Source organism: Alosa sapidissima, chromosome 10, assembly GCF_018492685.1.
Source record: "Alosa sapidissima isolate fAloSap1 chromosome 10, fAloSap1.pri, whole genome shotgun sequence".
Lineage (NCBI taxonomy): Eukaryota > Metazoa > Chordata > Actinopteri > Clupeiformes > Clupeidae > Alosa > Alosa sapidissima.
In genome coordinates, this window is record NC_055966.1 from 9155195 (window position 1) to 9178110 (window position 22916).

The following is a 22916-nucleotide window of genomic DNA, read 5'->3' on the forward strand; positions in this document are numbered from 1 at the left end:
GAAAAGTCAAAGGGTATGCGCATCATTATGGCCTATGGCCTACTGTCATTATTTTCACTACCCTAAACCCTTACTGTGATGCCGAATAAACATGAACCATTTCCATTTCACACTCAAATTAGGCTACATGTTAGAAGCATACGTGTTGGGCGGAATTGGCATGAAAAAATGGATTTGAGTGTACTATAAAATCTTCCCTGTCAAATAGTTTGCCAGAGGTGCTCTGCCTCAATGCACCAAACGCGTTGAGCACGTAGCCTAAATGACAGGAACTGCGCCGTCAGAGCAAAGGGAGGGAGTGTGCAGCACACGGATACGTTCAGTTCACCAGTGTAATCACACGATAAGGCTTCACAGGCGACAGTGGGGAGGCAGAGATATGGAGGAGGAGAAACCCTGACTTCGGAGGCATCTGTGAATGAGACCGGATGGACATTGCGGTCGACCATTAGCAGGTATCATTTCACCCTTGAGGATACCGCAACGGTGTATGACCGATGCGAATTACGCTCGCCGAATCGAAGCATCCGAGCGCATATGAAGACAACGTAGACTACATACACGGAGGCGTAAGTTGCCCTGATTTTCAATAATGGTGCCAACCTTAAGTCGTATGTTTTATCTGTGGCCTATTAATTATGTCTCGGTTTGCCTTCGTCTGTAGGAGTTATTGTTACATGGTCTTAATCGGCGACAACCGTGAGTGTCCCTAAACTTTGTCATGTATAGGCTTTATGTCCGCAAGTTGTGCATTCAGTTGGTCTAAAGAAAAGACATACAAAGTCTGTCGACTGATTTAAACGGACTATTGTGCTTGTTTCGGGTGTGACCTACCTACAGTCTCACCCTACTGTACGTTATAGACACTCATACGTAAATATTTGTGCTGGTCAGCTGAGGCCATCTTGCTATGAATAGAGCCTATTGATAGAAAGTGAATGATCCAACAGAACTGGAGGGGTAAACATGTTGGAAAAGCCGGATCATTTGGGGCCCTAGTTAAGATGCGGTTTTATTAACATTTTGTTTGGTAAAAACCTAACTCCGTATAATTATCTTGGACATTGAGAATGTCATGTCAAAAAAAGTCTGTTGAAGTAAGTCTGTTCATCGTATGCGCTGTCCTGCTTCATTTAATTAGGCTGTGTTACATTTGGTTTAGTTCCAGGCTGGCTCAGGGCTTTGGAAAGTCTATGAATATGTTTTGTATTACCGTAGGTTAATGTTGAACTCAGACCCACCTGACCTCCATTTCTGCAGCACAGAAAGTGTCGTGGGTTAGGGCACTTGTTTTCCTGCCGCTGGTGCCTATCTGCACAGTAATCAAAATACCTCTCAGGGAAAGGGGAAGGGGAAGGAGGGGTTGGAATTCAAATTAGAAGTTGTTGCTCAGCAAGGGGAAATGTAAATTATGTAAACAAATGAAGCAGCAAGCAGGGTGAGGTGACACTCTGTTGCAATTCCTGCAATTCTCTCTCTCTCTCTCTCTTTCTAGCCATCTCCACCATGCTTTCCCGCAACCTGCGTACGGCTGCTGTGGACTTGCCTGGGGTGGGATCCAGGGATGTGCCTCTCATCGGCTACCGGCCCCTGCAGCCCGACACAGACCGTCCCTGCGATGGCTCAGGCAAAACACCAGGCACAAAGCAAACTGACACTGCACAGGTTAGGCCCAGTTTTTATTAGGGATGCACGATATATCGGCGGCCGATATATTATTAGCCGATAAGATAAGATTTAGGCCTACGTAAGGTCCGTCTGGCTACACTGAGCTACTTGAGCTTGGTTGGCTATACTTTTTCCTCAATATAATGTCAGCGGTGTGAATGTATTTCACCACTCTAACAAAATCTGTGGATATGCGTTCATTTGGGAATCTGTGCATCTCAAGATCCGCCATTTAACCTTAACAGAGCGGAGCTCAGCCCTATCTAGAGCCGTATTGTGCTGGTGTGTTTGCACTTTACCGCGCTGGTCGGGGAAACAAATAAACAAACTTGTTAGTGGGACGAGTACATAAGTAGGCCTAGTTCTAAGTTGTGTTTTAGTATTATATTGGCATTACTTTAGCTTGGGTTTTGTATTATTACCTAGAAATATGCTAACCATTCGTGCTTCAGTTCCAGACAGGTCATCATAATAAGTTATTAAAACCTTCCGGGGCTAACTCCTTTAATTTCTGCTGCAGCAGGTTGTGCGCAACAGAGTAGACGGACATAAGATACAGTCTGAGGAGTTGCAGCTTTATTCAGTTACCCGCAGTTGAAACTAAACGTTAAACTAAGTTTCCCTCACAAACTCTGATTTGGTCGCTATACTGTAGCTTATTCCAAGCTGAGCCGTTTATGAGCGTTTAGTCCTAAATGAAAACGATTCAAACTCTCTAGCCACTCACTCGCAATTCCACTGACGTCAGGTTCACTTAAAGGAGCCACACATACTGTAGGGCTAGGCTACTGTTATGTTGTTGACTGCCGTACTATTGAGGACTATTATGAGTTCTGTCCATCATTTGGTGGTAGGTAAAATTACTGCAATATGCTTATTAAATGCTTTCCCCAAATCACTTTTAACAAAATGTTTTCAAGAGTAGTATTATCGGTTATCGTATAGGTATCGGCCACAACAAACCAATAAATATCGGTTATCAATATTGGCCCTAAAATTCTATATCGGTGCATCTCTAGTTTTTATATGTGTCGGTGAAACCCTCCTCTTAAGCCTGTGAGAGGAGACCAGAAAGCAATCAGTGTCTTTCAACAGTAGTGCACCAGCATCAGGTGGGGTCTTCAACAGCTGTTTAAGAAATGTGTAAAGTGAGGTTAGCGAAATGGTGCTATAGGGTGCGATGTGTTATATGCCCACACAAAACTATGCCCAAATAACACAAATAATTTGTCTTTTCTATATTTCTGCACTTCATTTTCCAAAAGTAAAATAAGACTTAATGACTTAATTTTGCATAATCCAGACTTACATTTTGACTTAACAACTGAGTACTATATAATAAATAACTTATTAACGTGTGAAAACTTCACTGAGACGTTTTATCTATGTACTGTTATTTTTTGTTACTCTGCATATTACAGTATATGGTATATGCTACGGACGTGTTTTTTACAAACAATAAACAGTATTAGTATAGAGCATGTAGCAATTGTTTTAATCAATATTTTTTTAATAAAAAATAGTGCTATCAGTTTAAGCTGTCATTGGGCGTCAGGGTAGATTCAAAACCGAAAGAGCAGTGTGAAGAAACCCGCTGACTCAGCCACTGTTATTTGTTTTATAAACTCATCCTGCGGAGCGTATTTACAGTCAGAATATTTACAGGACGTTATCTTTGGCAAGAGTGAAAGAGAAATAGAGACCAAAAGAGAGAGAGAGAGAGAGAGAGAGACCACAAGAGAGACCACAGTTTCTTTGAATGCGTGGACTGGCTGACTGGCAACTTTTCACCACAAGTGGCCCTGTTAACCCTTATTGGGTGCGAAGCCATAAAGTTCTTATCAGCCTGCACTGAGAATGCGATACCCAGTGCACCCACACTAGATATACACATGTACATGTTGTGAATAAACACAAGAAACACTCACACACGTGACACAGGGGAACTCTTAGGATGACTAACCCCCCCTGCACGCACCGTAAGCAAAGTGTTCTGCAACTCGCTGTTGTGCTCTGCTTGCATGCTCATGTAGCACTCTGATTCGAGGTCCTAAATAAAGAAGTCACAGTGACTGACTCAGGCGGATGGCCCTCGCTGTTGTAACTTCCCTCTGTGTAAGTACGAGTCACATGACTGCCTGACTAACTGCACTGGGCTTCACTTGTGAATTATGCACGGAGGGGGTGCCGGGTTTGTGCTGTGACACACACTCGGGCTTTTGTTTCACCACCCCAAGCTCTGGTGTCACTAACCCCCCCACCCCACACACACACACACACACTGGAGCTGGGTCAGTAGTCTCATCCATTGAGGGATGTGCTAGCATTGGGGGGGGGGGGGGGGGGGGGGGGGTCTGTATGCATCCATGTGTCTGTCTGGCTAGAATGCTGCTCTGTGTCAAGTCTGCCCAGTGCACACCGCCAACTAAACCTGGGGAGATATGGGTCGACACATGACCCTATTTTCCACCACCAGTGTCGATCATTGAGATGTGATGTGTGCGAGTAACACACACACACGCACACACACACACACGCACACACACACACATGCACACACACACACACACACACACACACACATAATCCATACTGTTTCTAATCAGTCACATGGTTGTACTGCCTGAAACAGTGAGGGTCAGTTGACTGTAGGGCACCGCAGGCCAGTTTGCTCACAATGGGAATTTGAAATGGAAGAAGGGAAGGAGAAGGATTGCATGTCTGTGATGGATGAATGCATGAGAGGGATAGAACCAGAGAGGATGGAAGGAAGAGGTGGAACCCCAGAGGAGAGAGAACAGTGTGAGAGAAAGAGTCACAGACAATGGGTGTCTTTAAATAAACCAGTCTAAGAAGTATTTATGGGCCGCTTGCAAAAATAGGACATTTGCTCATAGTGCAAACAAACATGCAAGACGACAATAATAATACGTCCATAAGAACTCTCAGCTTATATTGTTGCACCTAAATCCCTAAGGCTTGGTGGGCCTTGGAAAAGCTCACAAAGCCTTCTGCATTGAGTGGTGTGTGAGTAAACATACAAAGGAGGCAAAGAGAGAGAGATTCAAAAGGGCTCTTTCCTGTTTTCTCCTCACAAGGCTGCCAGCATTTTAGGGATGTAGGCCGCCATAGGGGAACCACGGTTATGAATGGGGGAGAGGGGGGCGAGGGAGTGGAGGGGGGGGGGGGGGTTTAGAGTGGAAAAGCCAGCGGGTGGAGGGGTAAGAGGGTGCTTGAAGTTGGCGTGGATGGCAGCGTGACATGGTAACATGTCCTGTTTCCTGTGTTTGTCCACTCTCATTACGGACTTCCTGTGCGCAGAGAACAGAGCCCAGTGGTGGACAGAAAAGAAACAAACGAAGCAACGGACCAAACTGCAAGAGAGTCGCACATACAATCAGTCCTGAACCACCGTGACAGGATAGGCCTCGAGAGAAGGGCAGAACGTAGTCACACAGTAGCAGTGTGCTGCCTTCAATAGGAAGCATTTAATAGAGGATGTTTTTCCACAGTTTGGCTGTAGCACTTAATATTTTATGAGCTCTATGAAAGTAATTTACTTCAAAGTTCTTTAGTCTTGGAAAGGCAGGAGCAGGATTACCTGTCACTGTTCACACTTCATGGGAAAAAGGTCTCACTTGATTGGAACATGTGAACAAATGAAGCAGGAGGTTATGGCATTTTTATCCAAAATACATGTTGCCATTTTATAAGGGAACCCTGTCTCTATTTCAGAGAGATAGCTAAACTAGCTAGCAGCTTGTTTGAACTCTGGATGTGAAACTTAGTGTAAATACACATATCCATCTGGTGCCATTATCTTGAGCAAATATAATTTGTCCTTTTATTTATTTGTGAGCAAAGTTGAACAAGCCAAAAAAAACACAACGTAGTCTCTAAGAAAAGGCTTTACCACAGCAAGAGTGTGTAAAACTATCTGTTTTTGTGCTATAGTAATCAGTAAACAGGTTTAGCAACACTGGTCAGTTTGACCCCATGGGAGGGAGGAACAGAAAGAGATAGAGAGAGAGAGGGAAAGAAAGAGAGAGAGAGAGAGAGATGGAAAGAATTGTCAATAGCCAATAGCTGCAGGCCATTGGGACTCGTGCTTGTGATGGGTGTGCCCTGGTGACTTGACACCAGTGGGGAGGGGCTAGTGAGAGCCTCAGGTGTGTTTGTATACTTCAAAAACACACACACACACTCACTCACTCACTCAATAAGTGAGCTTGGCCAAGCAGGAGACAAAAGAAAGAAGCGTAGGGCGCAGAACCGGGATTGAAGGCTCGCTGCAAACAAGAAAGTGAGAAGCTGTGAGACAAGGAACTTTTTGAAGTCAGATGACCAGAGCTGCAGAAGACGCTCACTCTGTTTGGATTCTGAGTGTTTCCAGGAAGCTCCCGCTTCTGTCTGGACTTGTAGGCTCTAAAAGGTAGCGTTCTCCTCACACACTCTGTCTTGTCATCTCACTTCTCTGCTCTCTTGAAAATGAGATTAAGAACAGACCTGAAGTGTTTCACAGCTAAGCAGCAGCTGCGGCACCTTCTGGGAATACAGGATGAGATGTTTCTCTATCAAATCTGCGTCAGCTGATTATGAGTGTGAGCAGTATGTCATCCATGTATTTTTGACTCTCAAAAGTGAGGTGTGTGTGGGGGAGGGCAGTGAAACAGGGCGTCCATGTGGGTATTAATCAGGACTTGTTGAGCTTAGCCAGTTGAGAGACAAGGTCAGTTTTGCTCAGCATTCATGAGTTTCGTTACAACTATGGATTTCATGCATGAGTCAGTACGATGGTCTTTCTGTGCCCTACTTCATGAGCTGCACAATTTGCATGCTGTACCCGTCATTTACATCACCACTTGAAATAGATAAAAGAGGCCAGACCACAGAGATTACACTGCTAGGAGCACGCTTGTGTTACAGCACTTGTCAACATACTGACATTCTGCTGCCATATAATGGAATTTTCAGAAGCTGAATGCTCATAGAGTGTTGCAATGGGGTTAGCCGTTACAGGAAATGACACATGTTCATTGATTGGCTATGAGCAGCGACGACAAGGGATACGGTGATGTCATAAGCATTCTCATCCTCATGCATTTTTCATGACGGAAAGTCTCTGGATGCCTGTCACATAAGACGTGTGTTATATATGTGCTCATTTAGGCACACTGGTGAATGTGCTTATTTGTCAAATGAACTCTACAGTGATGCAGTGAGTATATTGTAAAACTGTATATAAGTTTATGTAAACTTTATTTTTGTTTATCATGTTCAGGGTCAGGAGCATGTAAGTTATGTATTGTCAGATATGATCTTTGATGATGTTGGTTTACTTGTAGCAGAGGGAATTTAACACCTTTCCTGTAGATATTTGAAATGTGTCAAATGCAGAAGTGTTTTTTTATGATCAGTGTACCGTATTTCATAGGGTTGTATGTTTAAATGATGTCTCTTTTTGTAAAAACAATGCTATTACTACAAAATACAACAAAATAAAAAAAATAGTGACATTCATTATGAACAGTGTGTATATGTTAATGTCCATTAACTTTAATGCATACTATTCTTTCTAATTACTTGCAAACTTCTGTTTTGATATCACCTGGTTTCCCTCTTTGGTTCACCATTGCAAGCATTCATTGTCTGTTGTTCCACAGGTAGAGACTTCACCCATGAAAACGACGTGGTACTGCCCGCTGGACCTGGTAGGCCACTTCATGCAGAAATGAACCACCATACTTAGCCAATAAGCGTTTTTTTCATAAAGTAGCAGTACAGCCCAGGGCTACAAAGTAGGGGCATAATGTTCTGAAGTTGGTCTTGGCTAATAGATGATAATGAGTTAAATTCAAACTGCATGGCCATGATGAAGCTGCGATCATGTGTAGGCCTATTTACTCGTGAAACAAATAAACACAGTATAAGCAAAGGCATGTCCTCATTACTGAAGAATTATATTTTAAGTGTAGCTCTTAGAGGAAATATAATGTTACACTCCTCTGTTTATATACAGAAGAAATATACAAAATGTATCAGTTGGGAAAGTAATTATGGAGTAATTATGGGCTTTTTTATGAACTGAACGTCTATAAGATGCCTATGATCGTTTACAAATAGAGGGCAGTATTTTGTTTTTATGTGCTATCTGAAAGGTAGAAGTATTTGATATGTATGAGTAGCTCTATTTGAGATTTTGTTTTGAAACTGGTAATCAAGAATCACACCTGCACTGGCGATACGACATTTTCTTCAGAAGCAAATTTCCTACTGCTAGGGCACCTCTGTGGCTTTGCTGATCAGTAATTTAAGTGGAGCAACTAGCAACGTTGCATATGAGCATTGCCTGTGAGACTTCCTGTATCTCAGAGATCTCACTCTCTGGCATCCTCGTTTCCTGTTCCCTCCTGTCATTCCATTAGAGTGGGAGAAAACACTTGACGTTGGATATAGTGTGATGTTTCTGCTCGCAAAATGATATCAATACACTGAGTTTATTCACATAATCATTCTATTATTCTATTTTGTAAAATAGTTTACTCTCATTTCATAGTGTGCATTATCTGACATTATCTGATACTTGCCCATAGTACGATATATTGGTATTGCAGGGAAAATACATAACAATATCAAATTGTTAGATGACCTGTTATTTGTTGTTAATCGGATAGGATCAGGACCCTTTTAGTCAGCTGATGACTAACTGGGTAAGGTCTTACTGTTAACTGGTGTTGAATACTGCTGCCTGAGGGCATAGATATGAATAGTTCCACTGTGTTCCTTTAAAGTGTGTTTCCCTCCCCTGCCAGTCGATGGTGTCTGAAGAGGAAGAGGATGGAATCATGTACACGGTGGTGGTGAAGCAACAGCATGGCCCCCCTTCTGGTCCTCTGGTGAGACTGCACTCTTAAGAGCCAACAGCCTCAGCTGTAGATTTGCTGAGGTGCTGTTTGAATCTACAGGCTATGGACCCGAGGAGTTTTCTTCACACTAGCATTTCCCAGTGTTTGCTCTTGCAGCCAGTGGTTTCCATGGTTTATTACATTGTAATTATCAGCTGGGAAAATCTTTTATCCTGCCTTATTAAAAGTGCATCTGATTGCTATCAGGGTAGTTGACCCTTGATTACCTAAATCAGGGCTGTTGTTCTGGAAGTACAAATGGCCACTGATGAGTAAAGTTGTGTATGCAGAAGTGTGTGAGTGTCAAACACAATGAAACCCCTGGCCTGTAGCATGTGGTGCTGCAGGAGCCCAGGAGCTAACTAAACAATATAAACAATGTTATAACAACATAAACAATGTTATAGCAACATAAACAATGTTATAACAACATAAACAATGTTGCAGATCAGAGAGGGACCAACAGGTCTGATACCACGCTGCCCTTTGCAGTCCCCCAGATCCCGCTCGCGGTGCGTGAAGGCCGGCACGGAAGAGAAGCTCGTCCTCCACCTCCTGCACGCCTACGCCGTGGGCGACTCGTCCTTCGTCTCCATCTTCCTGTCCACGTACCGCTCCTTTACCACCACGGAGAGAGTGCTGGGCATCCTCGCTGACAGGTACTGTACACAGCACAAGAGTCCCACAGGGTCACCAGGACAGAAGTGCATTACAGAAGCAATATCAATTCATACTGTGGCAAAGGCTCTTAGTCCTTAGGATTGAAATGGCTGAAATGGCTGAATATGATTCATAGAGGAGCAGTAGCACTGAATGGAATATCAAACAGATGAGGATGGTCAGTTAAAAATGCATTTGTCTTAAATGGATGTTTTTCAGACTTCCTCGACTTAATTCATGAGGGGCTTGTAGTTCTTGCCTTTAAGATTAAGCCTGGCATGAGCTGAAAGGACTGCTCTGTTGGAGCTATTGGGGCTAATCTACAGTAGATGGCTGTGAAAGAAACAGTGCTGCATCAGTGAATGTATTACTTTCCTTATAACTGTTGTAAGGAGTCCTAATGTTTATACTGATCAAAGTCCTGATCATGTGAACTGTTGATTAATTACTCTACCACATGATGGTATGACCTCATGCTGGGCCCATTGTCACATATGGCTGCTATAACAACTTTTGATTATATCTATAACCTTTGCCTTTTTCACAGGAGAAACTAACTAGGAAGCAGGAAATGTAATTAATGTGAACATTGTCATGTCTTGATTAATTCACTCTCACTACAACAATGGTCTCAAGTCACATCAAAGTACTCTCAAATCAGCTGACCTCCAACCATGTGATCCCAAATCAATGTAACCAACCACAAACTAGGTAGACTATTTAAGTGAGGTTCACAGAGCATTCTAGGAGCCATTCTGTAGTCAGAATCTCCCGCACCACTAAGGTGTGTAGTCATCATCCTCTGAGCTGGTATGTTCATTCTCTAATTGCTTCATATGGCTTCCTAAATGAACCTTTAACCTGTTTTCGTAACTTTCACATTATTCATTTAGATGTACCTTCTATAATGTATTGGATGAATAGTTTGTATCTGACAAATAAATTGTTATGCTTTGACCCGCATAGTTTTCTAGAATTTCTTTAGATATCCCTCAAAGTTTAAGATGTGCCAGGGGGAACGGCTAGGATTAGTCCCTAGGGCCATGGGGCTAAATCAGTGAAAGTAGGCATGCTACCAGGAGAACTGGCCATCGTATTGTACTGTGGTGGGTCACTGATTTTATTAGTAGTCTGGAATTAGACAGCTAACCTTAGCACACCCTGAACCCTCTGTAGCTTCGGTAAGATGTTCTGTCCAGATGAGTGGTCCAGGCCAGCACTATAGCCTCTGACCAACTTTCACACTAGGATCATTACTCAGTAAATGGTGCCTCCCGAATTAATTGGCCGAGGAGGGCCTTGCATACTATTCTTGGGGAAGTTGAGTCTAATTAAATAGCTAGAAGGCATTCTTGTAACAGTATCGTGGGTAGGCCTACATCGGCCTACTATGGATAGTAATATTACTTTGACTGAAACTTCTCCATATCTAGCGGGGTCAGAATCATTAGGTTAACAGGGGTTCTATAATCAATTGTTATTTCCAACAGCGCACGGACAGCTTCACGATTTCCTTCGACCAGTCCCAGTTCCCTCATTGGTCCTGACGAGTGACGTCTCACACTGTCAATGTTTCCCCTTCACTTCCCCTCTGTATTCTCTGCATTTGCTGGACTCTCAACATGTGTCATGTGTTTTGCTCTGATTCTAGATTAGAAAGCCCGCCGGGGGAGAGTACGAGGACGCAGACAAGACAGGCCTTCAACAAGTACGTCTGCAGGATGCTCCTCTCGTCAGCTGGAGTCATTTGATTAGGTTCAGAGAGGCACAAATCTAACATCTCCAACTGAGCCTGGCTGCTTCATTACATGAGTAACTGTGGGAGAAGATCTGATAGTAGTTAAGAAACTATGAGTTCAAATTCATCAAGGCTGATCTGGCAAAGTAAAGGCAATCAAGGCAAAATCTGTCACAGTTCACCAGTGAAAGGCATGTCTAAACTAAGTGACCTTATAAGGCATGCAAGAGATACTGCTCTGAAAAGTTACAAATCATTTTCATGACACACATTTTAATGTCCAAAAGGTAATAGTTTATTTGGATTTGGAGTTAACACATGGTTTGTTGAAATTAAACAGATAGTTTATTTATAATAGGAGTGTTTGTAGATAGTCTATAAGTGGCAAACCAAGTCAAGTTTCACCACTAGTGTAATGAGGTTACAAGACTTTAGCTTGGATTCAGAACCTTCGCACCTGCATTGCCCTCCCTCGGCCTCCTCTGGTAGTAGTATTTATTGATGTAGTATTTATTGGTTCTCACAGTCTCCTCTGGTAGTAGTATTTATTGATGTAGTATTAATTGTTATTACTAATTATTAAGTATGAAGTATTAATTAAGGTCTACTCTTGTATTGTAATCTTAATATTGTGCTCCATTTTGTAAGTTGTTTTGTATGAAACTGTTTGCTAAATTAATGGATGTGTGTGTGTGTGTGTTGGGCAGTGCTGTGTGTAGCGTCTTCAGCACGTGGCTGAGCGAGTACCCGGAGGACTTCCGCTCCATGGGGGACGCTGCGTCCCTGCTGCGCGTGGCTCCCCTGCTGCCCAGAGACCCGGCGGGGGCCGAGCTGAGGGCGCGCGTGCTGGGGGTGGCCGAGGAGCTGAGCGAGCGGGAGTTGCTCTCCGACCCGCCCAGAGGTGAGAGGAGAGGCAGAGTCCCTCAGCATTGCCGTGGTTTCCCTCTCGGCGTCCACTTCCTGCTGCCTACCTCTTTGGTCCCTCAGGCATTCCCACGGATCTGGATTTGTTTAATCTGCCTTCGCTTGCTCTGCCTCACTGTCCTCCCCTGTCTGTTTTGTCTCACTGTTTTTAATTACTCTGTCTCTTCTCATTTTCCCATAGTATTTTTAATTGCCAAAACTCTTTGGTCATTTTTACATTCTTATTTGATTTCAGTGTCTACATGGCATTGCCATCTTTGTGTCGGTTTCGGCTGGTTTCTTCCCTCTCCTTTTTTTCGAGCTGTTCAGTCTCTGTTCCATCTCCCCGTTGTTCTTGTCTGACTTTGTCTGACTGTGTAAAACGGGGCTTTTATGCAATAGGACAACAACTGTGTACTGTAGTCTTGTGTGGCTGATGTAACATGTGCTAATGTGCTCTAATACCTAGTAGAAAGGCTATTTAGAAAAGAAATGGTTGTGTGTGTTGATCTTTGTAGATTATGTAGAAGTGTTTGTAGTAGTGTTTTGGTTGCACTGTTTATAAATGTATGTGTATAACCTACCGGTTATTTTCTTTTCCAGACAGGGGTCTGTCAGTGAGTTCCACAGGCGACAGGACACAGTTTGATGCCTCCCACATCCTGGGCTTCCCCGCCAATGTGATCGCTGAACAGCTCACCAAGATCGAGACGGTGAGTCTAAGACAGACATCAGCAGTGGATGCATCACATTTATTTACTCATGGGCTCAAATATAGTCAGTCATTTTTTTCAGTGTCACATTTTCTTCATTGTCTTTGAGTAATACTGCCTGTGTCATTGTTAATGTAGTTAAGTAACTCTACAGTAACATTAATCAGTTAAAGCACAAAGTCCTTAAATACAGTACAGAAAGACTAATTGTTGTCTTTTTCAAGACAGCCATGTTTGCAGTATATGCTGAGGGTGTTGTTTTCACTAAATAGAATCATCAGTGTAGAATCATCAACATCATTAATCATCAGTGTAGAATCATCAACATCAATGCACCAGACGTTGTTTTGGAAACTTCATAACGATGTGTGATCAGATCAGTGTGATATTGTTCCTTCTGTTTGCAGTAAAACTGTATCTCCAAGGCAGAGACCCTGAAAAAGGGCTTCACAGAGAAAATAGATAGAAAAGTCTCTCCTTTTATCTCTGTGGGTGTCTGTCTGTCTGTCTGTCTGTCCCTCCTCCTGTCAACGGAGCTATTTCTGCAGTTGAGAACCAGGAATATAAACTGTGTTAGTGTTTGGTTGCCTAGGTCATTTACATAGGTTGGCAGTCCATGGACTTTGCATTTGGGGTGGGGGAGAGGGGGGTATATAAAACAAAGGCCACACAGTTGGCAAAATAGTGCTCCATATCAGCTGTTATAGGAAGCATGTTTATTTCTAGAAAAGACAATGTTTCTTTTACCCTGTAAAACTCATAATAGAATGCTGAACTGCTGTAATCTATTTTAAATTATAATTAGATTATTCAGAAAATGTGATTCCCAATTCAAATGAAATAAAGTATATGGAATCTGTCTGACCGTCCTCCCATCACAGGAGCTGTTTCTGCAGCTGGTGCCCTACCACTGTCTGGGCTCGTTGTGGTCCCAGCGGGACAAGAAGGGTCGCGAGGGCCAGTGCTGGTCAGTGCGGGAGACGGTACGGCAGTTCAACAGGCTGGCCAACGCCGTCAGTGCCTCCTGCCTGTGGCGGACGGACCTGCGCAGCCAGCAGCGGGCCCGGCTGGTGGAGAAGTGGATCAGCGTGGCTGAGGTCAGTGCAGGTCCACAGCGGGTCTGTCCCTGCTCTGCTGCTTTGTAGAGTTGAGGCGGAGCTCCAGCTGCAGGAGTTGTGCTCTTTTCACACATCACTTGTAGTTATCTCTTATTGGCTCTTGGACATTTACCAAAGCATTGTTTATCCAAAACAACTTATCTACTTCTCCATTTCGTAAAAGGACCCTCGGGCCCTATCCCTAACTGTCTTGGCTTTTAGTAAACATCTGCATTTTGTCTAAGGCTTAGTTTAATTTGAACTTTTTGTTTTTGCAAATCAAATTAGTTGATTTTATAATAGTGCAGAAAATGACTAAAGTGTATTTCACTTGGCCCCTTTCTTAGCCATGTTCTGTTTGGCATCTGAGAGCTGGGAAAGCAGTGTAATTGAGGTCATTCTTTCCACATTATTCAGAACGAGGCTGTGCATGTACAAAGCTCAGGTGTTTCCTGTGTCTCTTCCGTAGGCCTGTCGTGCCAGAAAGAACTTCTCCTCCCTCTATGCCATTGTGTCGGCGCTCCAAAGTAACCCCTTGCACAGACTGAGAAGGACTTGGCAGGAAACTGACAGGTGTGTGATGGGAAGAGATTTCTCTCAATTCTTTTGGCTCATGTTGAATTTTGTAACGCTTTGTGCCTCTGCAGTGAATTTTTAATGTTTGCAGCTTATAAAAGAACGTGCATTGAATATAACGTGCATTGAATTGTATAACAAATTTGAAATGATCAAAATGTTGTAAGGACAGTGAAAAGTGCTGTCTTTTTTGATGGAGTGTAATGAATCATTTGTGAGAAAGGGGAGCTGCAGCCAAAACTACTGTTGCTTTGTTTTGACAACGGCAGGGAGGCGGTAAAACGATACGAGGAACTGTCGTCCATATTCTCTGAGCAAAACAACTACTCACAAAGCCGCGAGCTCCTCAAGGAGGTGAGTCATGGATTAATCCGTTAGCGGCAGCTCTGCCGAAGCATCAGCCTCCGTCTCTAATGCACTACATGACACAACTTGAAAGGCAATTCTGCCTGCTTTGCTCTGTCTCTACAAGGGAGACACCCAACGTGACGGAAAAAATATAAACAGAACTGCGGAACTTTGTGCGCCTTGTGTGTGTATTTACATCCTTACTGTGTAAATGAAGGGGTTTATGTGACTGAATTTGAATGCTGGGTTAGTACTAGAGAAATGGCTGATGCTTTGCATGTGTTATGCAGATTGTTCGCATCCTTTCAGTATTTGAAGAGTTTAGTTCAGTTCATGTCTCTAACCACGAGGCTTTCTCTTCCTTTTCAGGAGGGCACTTCCAAATTCACAAACCTGGACTCTAAGGTAAGCTATTGGAAAAACACAAGGTTAAGACGTGTCTGCATTTGTTATCTGCATTCATTATAAGCCTCTAAGGTATATGACACATTGGTTCCTACCTCTCATTGCAACGAGCGGTGCTGAACTGTATGTTAATGGGTTCAAGTTTTTTGCCTGACTGAAACGTTCCTTGATCTCTGTCCTGGTCTTGCAGTCCAGTGCTCAGGGCACGGTGCCTTACCTGGGCATCTTCCTCACTGACCTCACCATGCTGGACACGGCTGTAAAGGACAAACTGGAGGTGAGCCCCCTCTGCCCCCTCTTGTGTGGCATCTGCCAAAAGCCTATCACAGAAAAGTCTGGCGCTCTGCCAGAAATCTAGGAATGGTTGGTTTATTTTATTTTTTTAAAGAACCAAAGATACAAATTATTATTAGGTTTTTTACATTTTTAGATCACACTTTTGTGTTTTAGTCACGCCTAGTTGTGGGTGTCATTTTTTCTAACAAGAACGACAATTTCAGACACAAAGACAAGACACAGACACAAACAAGTTGAATTCCTTGTGCTATTGGTAGGGCATTTCCCACAATGGGCGATCAACAACCAAGTCTATTCACATTACAAAGCATGATTCAACAGATTCAACAACAATGCACAACTGGCTTGTAGCAGGCACTCCTTCATTAGATTAGATTAGATTAGATCCAAATTAATTGTCATTGTGCAGAGTACAAGTACAAAGACAACGAAATGCAGTTTGTGTCTAACCAGAAGTGCAAAAAAGCAGAAAAGTACAATGTGATATAGAAATATAGTGCAGTGTAGACAGTAGTATACATATGGTGGTTTAGAGTAATATATAGAAGTATAAGTATATATACTTTTTTGATCCCATGAGGTGAAACACACACTAATCCCAGCGCAGTGAGCTGCTTGCTACAATGGCGGCACTCGGGGGATATAAATATGTGCAGTCAGTGTATTAGCAGTTACTTTATAAGAGCAGAATAAATATGACTATGTAATATGAACAATTTATGAACAACATGTACAGATATGTGCAATGTACTGGCAGTACCATTATAACAGCATAATATAGATATTTGCAGTGTATTAACAGAATAATTATAAGAAAAACAAAATAAATGGATATTCAATATGAACTATATAGACAGATATGTACAGTATGTACAGCTATGTACAGTGTGGTAACAGTACGGAGAGACCTGTAACGCCTCCCGGAGGGGAGTGGGGTGAACAGTCTGTGGTTGAGGTGAGAACAGTCTTTGATGATGCTGCACGCCTTACATACAAATAAATACTGATATGTATACTTATATACACACACAATAGAATTTCATCACAAATCAACACAGTCAATTCCATCACACACAAATAAGAGGAGGTTCCTCCGCGGAGTGCATGCATCCATTCACTGGACCAAGAGCAGAGGCAGACGAAGAGGGAGTAGAGGTCGTACAAGGTCACCTGGATGGCCTCGATCATAGACTGTATATATAGAGTCTATGGCCTCGATGGAGGGGAGTGAGGAACCGCTGATGCGGTCATGGGACAACATGTGCCAAACCCTGATCTTCCGCATACTATATGTAATCAACATTTATAGTCAATGTTTATGTGTAAATGAACATGTCCCACCTGGCTTATGGGAAACGCTACCAGCAAAAGTGTACTTAGTTTTGAGTTGTTTCTCACTCTTTTTTTATCCATTGTAGAGTAATTTTGAAGTTTTAAGGTTGACATTTGGTGTGAAATGTCTTTGCAATGACAAACTCTTGTTTTGCAGAATGGCTACATCAACTTTGACAAGAAAAGGCGGGTGAGTTCATCTTCCGTGACACAGACTTTTTACATTGTCTTCAGCCCCTCCCCTCTCGACACGGAGAATTAAGTATGTGACCCTTAATGGCCTAAAGTGGCGGAGCATTATTAGTGCATGCTGCATGTGTCCTGTGGGTAGTGTGGGGGGGACCTATTGCTTTGTAATAGTGGGAAATGTTTAAGACCCAGTACATTAGCCAAATGTGTAGCATAGATATTCCTTTTTTTAATTTATAGTTTATTAATGTTTAGAATCAGATACATTTTGATGAGTTTTCAAATACTGTGTATATAAAATATGATACACACATTTTCAAGTGTTACAAGAGAAAGAGTAATCTTTTCCACATCGCATATTCAGTAAAGTAAAGAAACACAATCCGGCCTATTAGGTGTGACATAGTTAAACCATCTTTCAGCATAGATATTCCATGCACACTGGTACTCAATTTAGTGACAGTGCCATGGTATCAATAAGTCATGTGTAGTTATCATCGCTGGTGAGGTTCCATCACTGAAAGTTCCTCTTTGCCCCTCCTCTCAGGAGTTTGAGGTTCTCGCCCAGATTCGTCTGCTGCAGTCTTCCTGTAAGAGTAGCACCTTCACCTCAGATGAGGGCTTTCTGTACTGGTACCACAGTGTACCCTCGCTCAACGAAGAGGAGAGGTGAGTGGGATCAGGGATCAAGGATATTATTGAACAGTTGGATCAAGGATCAAGGATCTTTGATAAGAAATAAGTTGTTGCAGGCAATTTCTCTTTCTTTCTCTCTGTCACTCTGTGTGTGTGTGTGTGTTTGTGTGTGTGTTTGTGAGAGAGAGAGAGTGTGTTTCCGAATGATACACACATGTTTTTGAGAGATGCCTCATGTTTGATCTACATCATATTTCTCATGGTAGAGCCAGTTGATCAGAAAGTTTACACAATGTTGTCTTGGGTTACAGCTATAGATTATCCAATCAGATTGAAGCTCCCTGTGAGCCCAGCCCTGCCCGCAGTGTGAACCCTACTGTGATCATCACCCAGTATCCCAAGTAAGCCACCGTACTCACAACTTTCACCCTCAGCCCTCACCTACCCACTTACGCGCACTCTCAAACTAACCGACAGTCCTTTCACAACATCCTTAGCACTCACTTCTACCCACAGCATTACCTCACAGCGCTCTCTCTCTCTCTCTCACACACACACACACACACACACACACACACACACACACACACACACACACAGACACACACACACACACACAGACACACACACACACACACACCACCCTTTTACAACCGTTACAACTCAGAGTTCACTTTAGATCGACATTCTGTTATTTTCCCAGTTCACTTCCTCATTTACAAACATTATTGTAAAGCCATTGGTTGTGGGTACAAAACATCCTCCTCTGTCTGTCGTCCTGTAAAGCCTGCCCCACATTGAGCCTCTATTTAACAGGACAGTGAGGAGATGGAGGAGAGGAGTGAGAGACGGAGATGGGGAGTGATATTAGGAAATGCCCTCAGGCCAGACTTGAGCCTGGATCTCCGTGGGAACTGAGACTGTTTGTGGTGGGATGCGCTTCGGCTCCCGCATTCTGACCTTTTTTTTTGACCCTTTACCTGTTTGCATCCCTTCTGTTACCATGTGCTGTTCCTAAAGGAAACAGCTGAGGGATGGGGCAAAGCCCAAATGACTTTGTACTGTTTAAACCAGACCCATCTTTGTTTCTGCATACCACAGGAGTCATACTGACTTAATTTTTGAGCTAATGAAAACTCAGGCGGCAATGAGCGTGAGATTCATGCAATGGACACTTATCTCACTCCCTCATGCCACACATAGCTTTTCACAACATAACTTTTCACCTTCGTTTCCCCTGATGAATTTATGATTTGTTAGATTAAACTAACCAGGAGATCTGAAACAGACAGCATTTCTCACTTATGGATTCTAGAGAAACCTGCATATCCTGTATCAGTAGACATGCATATTGTAATCAGCTGCAATATCTCAAGGGGAACTTGGGTTCAACTGGGAACTTCCTAGAACTGCTGTACTTTGACTCATCAGACTTAAATGTCATTACATCCACTGTGTGAAGCGTTTTCCAATGGATTGACTCAAGTGCCGTTCGTAATACATAATCAATAGGCTTTTCTCTGCTTCCTTCACCCTCTCTAAGAGCACTTGGACCACTTAATGTAGTACATTACTGACTTTAACCCTCTCTCTCTCTCTCTATCTCTCCATCTCCCTACATTCTCTCTCTCTCTCTCTCCCTCTCTCTTTCTCTGTGTAGCTTAAACTCTGCTGTGTGCCGTACCTCACTGGAGGCGGACGGATTATTTGACTTCCCTTCACCAGTCAACCAACTCTTGTCCAAGTTGGCAAAGGTATGTGCTTGAAGATTAGACATTACATCGTGACACAACACTGTGTATAAACAAATAAACTTGAAAGTAATGGGGCTGTGGCAGAACTGGTCACAGCGCCAGTACCACATTTGGGTTTGACTCCGGGCCCGGGTCATTTCCTGGTCATACCCCATCTGTCTCTCCCGCCCGCTTCCTGTCACTCTCTACTGTCCCATCTGATTAAGGGCACAGAAAGACTCCAAAAAAGAAAAGAAAGTACCGGTAATGTAATATGCAGTATTTTTATTGCTGGATTTTCTCACCCAGCTATCAAGTTCAAGTTCAAGTTGTTCAAGTAGTTTATTGTCATGTACTCATAAAAGAAATTATAAGTAATGAAATTATTGTGCTCAACTGGTGTGTGTGTGTGGGGGGGGGGGGGGTTGAAATGATGTGTGAGTGTGTCTGTGTGTGTGTGTGTTTGGGGGGTATGGTTTAATGGTGTGTGAGTGTGTCTGTGTGTGTGTGTTTGGGGGGTATGGTGTAATGGTGTGTGATTGTGTCTGTGTGTGTGTGTTTGGGGGGTATGGTGTGTGAGTGTGTCTGTGTGTGTGTGTTTGGGGGTTATGGTGTAATGGTGTGTGAGTGTGTCTGTGTGTGTTTGGGGGGTATGGTGTAATGGTGTGTGAGTGTGTCTGTGTGTGTGTGTTTGGGGGGTATGGTGTAATGGTGTGTGAGTGTGTCTGTGTGTTTGGGGGGTATGGTGTAATGGTGTGTGAGTGTGTTTGTGTGTGTGTGTTTGGGGGATATGGTGTAATAGTGTGTGAGTGTGTCTGTGTGTGTGTGTGGCGGGGGGGGGGGGGGGGGGGTTGTAAGCCTCACATTTACTCTATATTAACTTTTAGAACTCTACTAGATAAAACAGAACAGTATTTTTTTTGTGAATGTATATAAAAATGTATATAAGAGCAGTTATGTTATAAATAAGTTTATGTTATATATATATATATATATATGGTTTATTTTAATAAACTGTAGAAGAGCTTTTTGTGTTAATGTTTATGTCTGTATTTCCTCAGCACATGAAATCCCCATCTGTCTCCTGCCTGGATGTTGACTCCTCCCCTCCTGTACCAGCTGACCACCCCCCCATTGCACTGACGCCATCCACACCTGTCAAATCACACCGCCGGTCCGTCTCTTGCGGCAACAATCCCACCAGTAACAACCAAGGGTCGGGGCCCGACATGCGAATCGTCCGGATACGCATGGATCTGCAAGATGGAAATTTGTACCGAAGCATTCTGGTACTGTAGTAGTCGTTCTTAATGACATTTTTGAATTGGATGTCAGTAAACAACATCATCTGTCTCTTTTTGTGTGTGTGTGTGTGTGAGCTGAGAAGCACAGATGCTGCACACCGTAGCTAATGAAAACTCCTAGCTTGCTGTCATGCACCGCAGGCTTCTCAGTTTTAATATTTCTTCGCTCCTCGTTCTTTTTCCCTCTCCCACTCTCATTCGTTTGTTCTGCACTCCCCCAGGTTACGAGTAATGACAAAACTCCCTCGATAATCCGCTCAGCATTAGAGAAGCATAACCAAGACCCCACTGAAGCCTCCAAATACGAGCTCATCCAAATGCTGCCGGAGGGGAAAGGTAGTTGGAGTCTGCTCATGTTCTGTGTTTGCTTTGCATAATCATGCCCAAGTGTCTCTCACAGCTGTCTTGTCTTTTGAGTGCAGTGGAACAGAGTGGGGTACAATATTGTCATTTGTCTTTCCAGAGTTTACAACTCACTAGTAACAACAGTAACTTTGGCAGTAAGCGTCACTGCCAGAGTCAGAGATTTAATCCAGTGAAAATATGGATGTAGCGTGTGTACTTTGGTAAAAGTATTCAAACAGAGATCATAGCAGACATACATCCAGCATATGTACTATACACACAGCTTTATTTGTATACATACATGTGTTCAGTCACAGCATTAAAACAAGTGTCATCCAGACATAGTCACTACTCACATAGTCATTCAACTTTGAGTCCTTTTGGTGTAGTGAGATGCATTCACAGCAACTTCCTTATGTGTTCCAGAGCTGACCATTCCTGCCACAGGAAATGTCTTTTACGCCATGACCTCATCGAGTGTTGACTTCCTGCTGCGGCGACGCAAGGGAAGCCCGCCGGCCGGCTCCCCGTCCACCTCCACGGAGACCAGCGCCACCTTCCCGCGGGTCAAAAACAAAGCTCATCGGCTGGTCCGCACACTCTTCTGATGCTCCACGTGGTGCCCACATCCAAGCATTCACAAGTGACCTACCAGGACGGGGTGTGCTCCAGGTCCAGGCCCACAGAGTGATCCAGTTCTTCCTCAGCACAACTGTCGAGCCTAGAGGTGAAGCTAATCAGCTGGCCTTGTGTATGAATGAATGAAGCAAAGCCCTGGACTTTCCCTCTGGACCCTGACCCATTGAAACTCTGCCAAGTACCAAGAGCCCAAGTACTGACTTAATGAGGAAGTCAACATAGGAGATGTATAAATAGGAGTGAGACATATTTTTGAGGACCAGCTCAGTATATATAGTATATATATATACATATTTTATTTTAATGAAACACATTTCATATGCCTTGTTTCTTTTACTAGGGACAGTTGCAATGGCCCTAATCGAGAGGTTTTCATTAAGATGGGTGAGAAGTGCAAGAGGTTCTTAGTGAAACTGTCTTGTGTCCAGAGAGCCACCTGTTTGCCTTCAGAATCAGTCAGAGATGGTCTTCCTCATTCTGCAGTAGCACAGCACAGGTGAACTAACTGCAACATTACACTAAGCTAATGGTGAGCACTTACTGATGGTACGGCGGACTCCTCCAGTGACATTACCTGACCGCACTGTTCCATACGCGACTGAATGCCTGACCATCCATGTTACCAAACCAATGTCTAAAATATGCATTATGTTTCAACTATCGTGAAGTACATTACATTTCCGCAAAGTACTTGAAGCACTGCCGGCAAAGCTTTGACAAAATCTTTTTGACATTATCTTAAAAAAATATGCAAATATTGGTTTATGTAAAAAATACACTTGAGAGCAACACAAGCTGGTATGTATATAATGCCTTATTTGGGGTGTAGTTGAAACTGTTGAGGAACAGTTGTCGTTGGTTTGCTGTTGGGCTCTGGTGACACCTGGCTGCCTTTTACTGTGGTGCTGTTGACGTCTCTCTCCTGAGACTGAGGCTTTAAGAAGGGCTAGGAAGAGGAGACATTCCTGTTTCTTTGTGTGTGTGTGTGTGTGTGTGTGTGTGTGTGTTCTGTTTGTCCCCTGTTGTTGCCTGTAGTCTGTTGTGGTTAAGTGCCTTGTGTTCTCAGGTGCCCTTGCCTTCATGCATGCTTTGAACTGCACATGGTCAGAGTTCAAAGGTCAAGAGTAATTTCTGTACAGTATAATGTGTCTGACCAATGATTATGCACTACAGTACGTACTACCTGGTCTTGATGTACAATAAAGTTATGTTTTGATACCATATTAGTGTGTCTTTTACTGAATGATTAAATGCTAACTGCAGAGTGATTACTAGCTGTGAAGAATCTGAGTGGGGATATCGGCACTCATGGAATGCCTATTGTCACTGTCACAAATATTGTCATTATCATTCAACCTTGGGACCTAACTGTTGGATATATTGCAATTTCAGTGTTATTTATGATAATTATACAGATTGGTGTAATAT

General features: G+C 43.2%; 1 protein-coding gene across 5 annotated transcripts; it reads left to right on the plus strand.

The window, feature by feature from the left end:
- Window positions 1-306: 306 nt before the first annotated feature.
- On the plus strand, window positions 307-22711 carry rgl2 (ral guanine nucleotide dissociation stimulator-like 2). Of its 5 annotated transcripts, XM_042107554.1 has the most exons (21): window positions 325-569; window positions 665-699; window positions 1496-1665; window positions 7332-7379; window positions 8481-8564; window positions 9021-9232; window positions 10885-10941; window positions 11679-11872; window positions 12478-12587; window positions 13469-13684; window positions 14154-14257; window positions 14530-14614; window positions 14978-15013; window positions 15204-15290; window positions 16800-16832; window positions 17379-17500; window positions 17779-17868; window positions 19128-19221; window positions 20262-20489; window positions 20726-20840; window positions 21276-22711. In XM_042107554.1, the coding sequence occupies exons 2-21, from the start codon at window positions 678-680 to the stop codon at window positions 21455-21457; spliced, it is 2289 nt and encodes a 762-aa protein (XP_041963488.1). In that variant the 5' UTR covers window positions 325-569; window positions 665-677; the 3' UTR covers window positions 21458-22711. The 5 variants fall into 5 exon arrangements, with proteins under 5 accessions (XP_041963487.1, XP_041963489.1, XP_041963488.1 ...); XM_042107553.1 differs by lacking the exon at window positions 665-699 and having other exon boundaries at window positions 307-455; XM_042107555.1 differs by lacking the exon at window positions 665-699 and having other exon boundaries at window positions 308-455; window positions 9066-9232.
- The last annotated feature ends 205 nt before the right edge of the window (window positions 22712-22916 follow it).

What these genes read in the sequence shown, in the direction of transcription:
- rgl2 (XM_042107553.1), top strand. Translation starts at nt 419, where the DNA reads ATGAGACCGGATGGACATTGCGGTCGACCATTAGCAG. An exon ending in GGTACTGCCCGCTGGACCTG is followed by an intron (nt 7,380 to 8,480) that starts GTAGGCCACTTC and finishes CTCCCCTGCCAG; the next exon opens with TCGATGGTGTCTGAAGAGGA. An exon ending in AGCTCACCAAGATCGAGACG is followed by an intron (nt 12,588 to 13,468) that starts GTGAGTCTAAGA and finishes CTCCCATCACAG; the next exon opens with GAGCTGTTTCTGCAGCTGGT.